General features: G+C 35.1%; 1 protein-coding gene across 17 annotated transcripts in view; it reads left to right on the top strand.

Annotated features, from left to right (window-relative positions):
• Window positions 1-8,515, top strand: part of LOC108754628 (longitudinals lacking protein) — a 226,807-nt gene that overhangs the window by 51,051 nt on the left and 167,241 nt on the right. The window contains exons 7-8 of one of the 17 annotated variants that reach the window (XR_001939722.1): window positions 5,752-6,260; window positions 6,394-6,618. The exons of 15 other annotated variants lie outside the window; for them this stretch is intronic. Coding sequence is in view for 1 of the 2 variants with exons in the window: in XM_018497079.1 (XP_018352581.1) it covers window positions 5,752-6,107 (356 nt within the window). In the remaining variant the exon portion in view is untranslated. Of the gene's footprint in view, window positions 1-5,751; window positions 6,287-6,393; window positions 6,619-8,515 lie in introns of those variants that run through there. One more of the 17 variants, XM_018497079.1, reaches the window with a different exon arrangement.

Raw genomic sequence — 8,515 nt, forward strand, 5'->3', positions numbered from 1 at the left:
CAAAATGTTTGAAATAAAATTTCTTTTTTACATACGCGTGTTCAACCCATAACATTTCTTGAAAATTTTCAAAGTTTTTGTTTTCTTTATTTCTAGAAATTTAACTTTCTAATAATTATAAAGACATGCTTTCTCGATATCTAAGTTAAAATTGAGCAGCTGTAAATTAAAGTTGAAAATAGTTTCTCTTACAAGATGTCTAATTTTTTTCAATAATTGATTTTCATTGTTTTGCATGTTTTTAATTATATTGTGTAAAATGCACGATATTAATTAATATATGGTGCTTTTCAGGAATGACAGTATCCACACCTTCGATGTTAGGGATTGAACATAGGCAGAAGATCAGGCGTCGTTCGAAAGTGAAGCCCAAGTATCCCTGCACTAATTGTTCAAGCACGTTCAAACATAAGAGAAGCCTTCTCAAACATTTGAAATACGAATGCGGTCAATCGCCTCGATTCAAGTGCCCTTATTGCGAGCTAATTTCGAAAAAATCGTCGAATATACTAAGGCATATTCGCCTAAAGCACAAGGGTTGCGAAGTCTACGTCCAAGACATCTGTTATTTACGTCCTGACGTTGATTAATGTAATTGTATAATAAATTTTATATCTATAAAAAAACAGGAGAAATGTCATTTTTTATCAAAGCGGAGTAAGTTAGTTAGTAGATATTACTTAGTGCTTAGTAATATCTATATGTAAATATACAAATCGGTGAATTGTTGTATCAAGAGAACACACACACACACACACACACACACACACACACACACACAATGATTGCTTTAATTAAATTATCATTATTATAAGATCCATAATACATGCCTAGAATTTCTGTTTTCTCCATACGATCGAACAGCCGTTTATGAGCAATTTTTATTCGATCTGGATAATACCCATGTGGATTTTGGACATTCTTCGTTACTGCGTTTTCGTTGCGTTTTATGTTATATTGTACATCTGAAGAAAGCTCAACTCTGCAGCCGAAAAACATGTCATGTGTAATTATATTTGGCATATGCGATTTCTTTTAATTAGCTATTCATCCGTAAGCATAATTTGTTTGTTTCTTTTTATTTTTTAATTTTTGTATGTTTATACAATATTGTTTTTAATAAGTAATATATTCGATATGACTTAAAAAATAAAATACGTTTATAATCTGACTCTCACTGGCTCTTTAAACTCTTTACTTATTATTGTTGGAAAAGTGGTAATTTACATCGAGCTGATTTACGATAGACGGCGTGAACTAGATTCATAAAGCGATTTATTGATAGATGGCACTATTTTTAAATAGTTAGGTTTTAGAAATTGGACATCGTTGATGCTCGGCCTTTTTCCTTGCGGATCATGATGGTCGGATGTGTGTGTGATGAGTGATTGTGAGGGAGGCTTTGCAACAATGGTATAAAACTGTTACAGATAAGTATGTAATAAAATATTTAGCACTGCGTTTTCGTGTAAAAGTTTCATTCAATATTTGCAAGATTTGTACTGATACATTTCGATTTTGTATTATGTTAGAAGTTGCTAATGTAGAATAATACGTTAAGATCTAATTAACATATTTCTTTCTCTTGTATTAATAAACTCAAATATAATTGTCTTAATTATTTGATTTAATATTGATTGATCAAATAAATAAATTTGTCTATCAAGTTTCAATAAAAAGTTAATTTTCGTAAAATTCTTAATAATTATCATTTATACTGAGAGTCCTGTACTTTTGTTACTTGAATATATAAATACAATTATCAGTTCTCTAGATTGTGCATCGATTTGGTTTGTCGCAATTGTTTGAAACACAATCACGAACTGAAATAACAATCTCACAAAATCATCGATTTAATAATAATACTTTTACTATATATATATATTAGCATCTTAAAATTCTGTAAATAACTTATTAACGATATTATCTGTAAATATTTCTTGTAACGTATGCAATTTGTATTTGTGAATAAATTTGTACTTCTGCAATATATAAAGCAAATATAATGCTGCCAATGCGTTTTTGCATTCTGAAATTTATTCATTTCCGAAAACATTTTTTTTATCGTAATCTTTATTATTATTTATATTATTGTAATAGTATGATCGCCTGTAATCAAAACTGAGGACTTATATTGAAATTTGGGAAGCAGATGAAATCGTAACGCGATGGTAACTGTTACGACAAAGATAATGAGGTTTAATCTAATTAATTGTAGAAAGTATAGCAGTAAGTTATTGAATAGAATTTTATAATTACACAAAATATTTTTTTACTTTCTATTTATTCTTAATTATGACTATATTATACATTTATCCGTTCTAATCTAGCGGCTGTTGAATCTCGGAGAGGTGGCAATAATGACGAGAGAGAAAGAAATTTTAACATCACAAAATCTTCTGACGCTGGCTTTTATTTTCAGGTATCTGTGCATCCTTCGAATTGACAAGAGACGGCTCTCAAAAATCTAACAGAAGCGTGCGATTTCCCTGCATGAATTGTACGAGCGTGTATAGTACGAAGGGCAGCCTGACGACGCACTTAAAATACGAATGCGGCCAGCCGCCTCGGTTTAAGTGTCCCTACTGCGACCTCGTCTCGAAGAAGACGTCCAATGTGCAGCAGCATATACGGAGGAGACACAAGGACCGCGTCGTTTATGTTCAAGATATCACTCATCCGTCCAATATCCGATATAACATACATGTTGTTCGTTAAACGTTGCAATAATAAATACGATATTTTATTCTGAATTCCGCATAATCCTGAGCAAGCTTTAGTGCCATTAATATTGATTATCCGAATCAATCAACAAATCACAATCCTTATCCATTAATCAGTTTTGTCTCTATAGCTCGTCCTTCCGCGGACTGAAATTAGATGAATTAGATTCTCCAAATGATTTGAGGTCATTTTTCCAGCCAATCTGTGATATCTTTAAAATTCTTAATTTTTAGATTTATTGATTATTATATATAACATATTGTCTTTTTTTGATGTGAGCTTAATTAATCTTTTCATTGTTATTGGTGCCTACAGGCACTCAGTACTTTATATTTCGACTATTTAGTACCTAAATATTGTTTATGCTTTGTTTTATTATAATTTATGTTAACATTTATAATATATATGTACTAAAAATTTGAATAAAAGATAGGAATCGATTAGAACATTAAAAACATTTAATTTTTTAAAAATTATAAAACAATTCACAATGTTTTCTAAATATTTTCTAAAAAATGTGTGTTGGAAGTCATTGTGGTCGCTCACTGCTGAGCGTCTACCATCTACAATGTGTGTTTTGCACTGAAATATTTCGCAGTAAAAGGATTAAGCTCTCAAATTGAGGAACCCGAGTTTTCTCGCGAGTCATAAATATGTAATGTCTCTTTGTTTCGGTGCTTGGAAGTCAAGCTGCTCTCGCTCAATCTCTCTTGATATCGGGTGATAACGCGGATGTTATCATCCTCTAACAAGACTTGTACTTTTAGTTTTCAGGTCTGGCAAGAGGGCAAGTATTCAGAGGTATTCCTGTCCGAATTGTACGGGCGTGTACTTGAGACGGCAGGGTTTGCGGGAACATCAGATTTACGAGTGCGGCCAATCACCGAGATTCCAATGTCCTTACTGTGATCACCGGTCGAAACTGATATCGAATCTTTACAAGCACGTGCGCCGTAAGCACAGCGGCGAGGTAGTCTGGTCGATCGACCTGAAGAAGTGAAATCTGTTCCGCGAGGCGCACTCCTTTTGGGTACCGTTTCGGCGCCATTATCCGCTATTAAATCCCACAGCTGTATTATCAAATGATGCAAAATTACTTACGACTAATAACTTTCTCCATTGAGATAACAATCGTAACGATAGACAGATGTTTCAAGTGAATTCCTCCGCGTTTTTATTACGATAGAAATGTAACTTCTCTACTTTAATCTTCTTTATTCTCTTTAGTCTTCCTTTAGCCTTGTTCTTAATCATCGGTTGGATGAGAATGCATCACGTATTGACTGTTCGTCGCGTCTTGCACTCCTCTCTTCTGCTTGCAGACAAGATCTTTCCCTTCGACCAGCCGTTCTTCGGTCAAGATGTATCCGGGTTGTATGCGATACAGCACGAAGCCAGGTTTCCTTGCCCAAACTGCAACAGCGTCTTCAATCGGAAGAACAATCTCAACAAGCACCTCAAATACGAGTGCGGCCAGTTGCCGAGGTTCAAGTGTCCGCACTGTCTCTACCGCTCGAAGAAAACCTCGAACGTTCGTGCTCACATTCGCGGACTTCATTCCGGCTGCGAAGTTTACGTGATCGATCTGAATGCGAGTTGTATTTAATCTCAAATGTTCATGCAAGGTTATTTTTGAAATAATATGAATTTTGCATCAACTTGCTGAATTGGACAAAATATAATTGAAAGATTATAACTTTTGTATAACCTTTATACTATTATATTATAACATAATTTTGATAATTGAGGGGAATGAACGGAATAAAGCTCTACAATTACAAAATCTTGATATGATTAATAAAAATTAAAATAACTTGCTACTTTTTTTATTGTACATAAATGGATACAATATTAAATGAATTTATGTAATGTCTTCAAGAAGTTACAAGTTAAATCTTCTCTATCGATATTATATGAAAAAGCTAATTGCCGGAAAAAGGGCCTAAATAGAATTGTGCCTTTATTCCGCCCATCCCTTCAATTATATATAAATATGCAGATTGTGAATTAAATTGTATTTACGTATGTGTGGATTTTATTAAGCACACCACAGGAAGATTTATTCAACTTGGATATCAAACTTGTCTGCGACTCACATTATAATATTTCGATATAATCAGTGGCTGTGATTTTCCTTGTTTTTTCAATATCTCTTTCTCTTATTCTGTTATTTACCGACAGACAGCGAGTTTCTCTTGTAAACTCTGACAAGTTCCGAACGTTTTCTTGCAGATGTATATCTGGTACACCTGGGCGGCTTCAAGATGCCATTCAGCGTGAAGACCCAACCTCCAGACAGGAGGTTTCCCTGTCCACAATGTTCGAGCATCTTCAGTCGGAAGAACAATCTTTATTCGCACTTGAAGTATGAATGCGGGAAGCTGCCGCGATTTCGCTGTCCTTATTGTCTATATGCTTCGAAGAAATCGTCCAACATTCGCGCCCATATACGCAGGAAGCACAACGGCTCCGAAGTCGACGTGATCTACGTCTAGTTCCTCTAATACCGTCACCGAAGACATCGAAAAATTTTGCTGTCTGTCGAACCACAAGACTCTTTTATGTGTAATATCTAAAATTAGTTAATAGAATGTTAGATCTGACGTAAAATAACACACATTTGTTAGTTGTTCGTTGATAGTCTTTAATTTCTATGTTTTTTCTTAGTTTCGTCAGAACACAGACGCGATATACGTATATCTATTCGTCGTTTTTCAGAATAAAGCCACAATGAAGTATATTCATTTCATTTTGATTATTGTCGCTTGCTCTTATTACTTCTCCAGGAAGAATATAGCGTTCCCGATCGCCTCTCCTCCGTCTAATCATCAACAGTGTCTTTGCGCATAAAGACAACACCCTCGCTTATCACCGTTATGACTAATTGTGATTGAAGAAGGTTTGATATGCATAAATTGACCGTTTCCAATTTCCCATCCTGCTATCGGTTTTCTTTTTTACGTCGGACATGTCGTGTGCCGATATGAAGAGCTTTGACGCGAGCGACGCGTCTTTTTTGTGTTTCAGGCTTGAGTTTCTGTACGTTAGCCACAATACCACCTGGTAATACGCGGAGCTACATTCTCCATTCGTACCCGTCGTCGATGATGACCACGGCAACAACAGCGATGCGGACGATCAAGAACAAGGATGTGGCCAAGAAGAAGTTTCCCTGCACAAGATGCAGCAGCGCTTTCAGTCGCAAGGGCGGTCTGACCTACCATCAGAGAAACGAGTGCGGCCAGGAGCCGCGATTCAGCTGCCCATATTGTGCCTATCGCGCTGGACACGTCTCGAATGCACGTCGACACGTGAAGAAATGCCATCCTGGTCAACTCGTGTATGCGATCGACCTGGGCAAGTTGCAGAAACGCGACCCTTGAGATCAGGCGTCCACCCGAAAAATCGGCGTCATCCTTTGCCTCGAAGAACAACAATTCGTGAAGATCAAAAGTATCGGATGGCACCATGAAAGACGACACCGAACATCGTGCGAAGATGCTCCACTCGTCGAAGCGACGCAACTCAGAAGAATGGTAGAAATTCTGAAGATCTTATTTCTTTTTGTTTTTTTTATTCGGTATTGTTCGCGATTACACGAAGAATACCGTAAAATGTGTGAGGGCAGACTATATCATATGAACAAGGATATATCTGGTTTTTTTCCAGGGATACAGGGCATTCTCGACGTCCGTCCGACTATTTTCACTTCGCTTAGTCAACCTGAAGAATTGATCAACTGCGAGGACGGAAGATAATTATGGATTGTGCGTATTCCATTTGTGTCTCGATAAAATTATTTGTGACTGTCACTATTTAAGGACGGTACATAACGGAAGATCAGTGTGTTTTCTCATTATGGTCGCAGCGATTTACACGTGAACATTAATTAATAGCGAATTTGTAAAAGATTGAAAATATCTCTGTTAGGAAATATAGCAAACTATTATTAATCGTTTTTATATGCGACGGTTACTGTTGTTAACTGGAACAAGTCGGAGAAAATTTTCGATTGTATACGAAAATATTTCGAGAAATTTTACTATCTACAAAAGAATTCTCTATGCGAGAAAATGTTATTTAGCATAATATTTTTTAATGTAAATATTGTTAATATCTCAGTGCAGTATTATTTTATTATTTGTCATTACATATAATTTATGTACATTAAAAAAATCAGTTATAAATTTGTTATTTAATAATACTGAAGTAATTGCCGTTGTTTTTATTTCTATAAAACTATATCTCATAAAAAGCCTTATAAAAACAAAAAAGTATAATTAGTCTTATATGAAAGTCTTATATAAAAATACAAAAATTGTAAAATAATGTTTAATCAGAAATATGATAGTATAATGCAATAATTAAGCTCACAAAATGTACATAAAGCTTCTAAATTGCACGTGTAGCTTAAAAATCTCGTTAAGATAGATACATATCTCAAATTGTATATAAGTTTACGAGCCAAATTATTTGTGATAGTTCAGTATTATTACATTAGGGTACACTTCTTTTAGTCATTGTTTAATGATTTATATTATTTATTGTCAATTTTATTTAGAAGAGAACTTAAATTTATCAATTTTTAGATTAATATTATCACTTACACTTTTTACCATACGTTTGTAAAACAATGACTGGTTCGTTTAACGAAACTTTGTTTTTATTCTATGCAGTTGCGGAACTATATATGTTGTATGTAGCAAATAAAATATTATTAAATTTTAATAATGCATTCCTTCCTATCTAAAATCTTTCTGTCTTCTTAACTTTACACATATACGTATTTATCTTCACGACCTACGTACATATGAACCAATGAGATTGGAAAGCATCGAATGTGCAGCTTCCAAAATGAAATAATTGACGATGACTTATCATTATTTATATTAATACTGTATTTAAAGAAAAAGTTGCTCTACAAAATTAAAGTGATTGCTAGAGTCCTACGCGAAATGGAGCGCTGAAAATTTTCCGATCTCAAGCTCGGCCTCGACGTCTCGGCGATTTTGCAGAGTTCAGCGCAGATTACCGAATCGCATCGAGGTCTTTGTAAGCCGGCAACGTTTTCTGATGTGACGTTCCTCTCGCTTCTGTTTCAGACCGTATTCTGCCAGTGATCTACAGACATGAATTTGTGTCCGTCGTGACAAAGGAGCAACCGACGTACTGCCCAATCGTCATCGACAGCAATTTTCTCGCCGAAAAGCCGAAGTTCCCCTGTCCTAAGTGTCCGAGTGTCTTCAGTCGCAAGAATAATCTTTATTATCATGCGAAATTCGAGTGTGGCCAATCGCCACGGTTCAATTGTCCTTATTGCACTTATCGCACGAAACACGTATCGAATGTTCGTGCACACGTGCGCAGAAAACACCCTGGCAATAAAGTATATGCCATCGACGTGTGCAAAGTAGGCTCGTAATATAATATAAGATCAAGGTTTAATGCAGGTGTAGAATTTTTTTTTTAATGGGAAGGGACTCTACATTCACTTCTTGCACATAATCCTAAAGGGGTGTGATTTTATCTTTCATTCCAATTAGTTATAATATAAAATTTCTTTTCATTGTTTTATGTTTTCTATTTATTCTTCTGAAATGGTTACATAAGCTTCTTTTTGATAAATTTGAAATACATTTATTATAAAAGAATTAAAACGAATAACATAAAAATAACGTGTTTCAAAATATCAATTCTAAGATGAATGAGAGAGAGAGAGAGAGAGAGAGAGGAAGGGGGGGAGGGAGAGAGAGAGAGAGAGAGAGAGAGAGAGAGAAAGGGGGGGGGGGGG

This window comes from Trachymyrmex septentrionalis, unplaced genomic scaffold (genome assembly GCF_001594115.1).
Source record: "Trachymyrmex septentrionalis isolate Tsep2-gDNA-1 unplaced genomic scaffold, Tsep1.0 scaffold80, whole genome shotgun sequence".
In the NCBI taxonomy this organism is placed as follows: Eukaryota; Metazoa; Arthropoda; class Insecta; order Hymenoptera; family Formicidae; genus Trachymyrmex; species Trachymyrmex septentrionalis.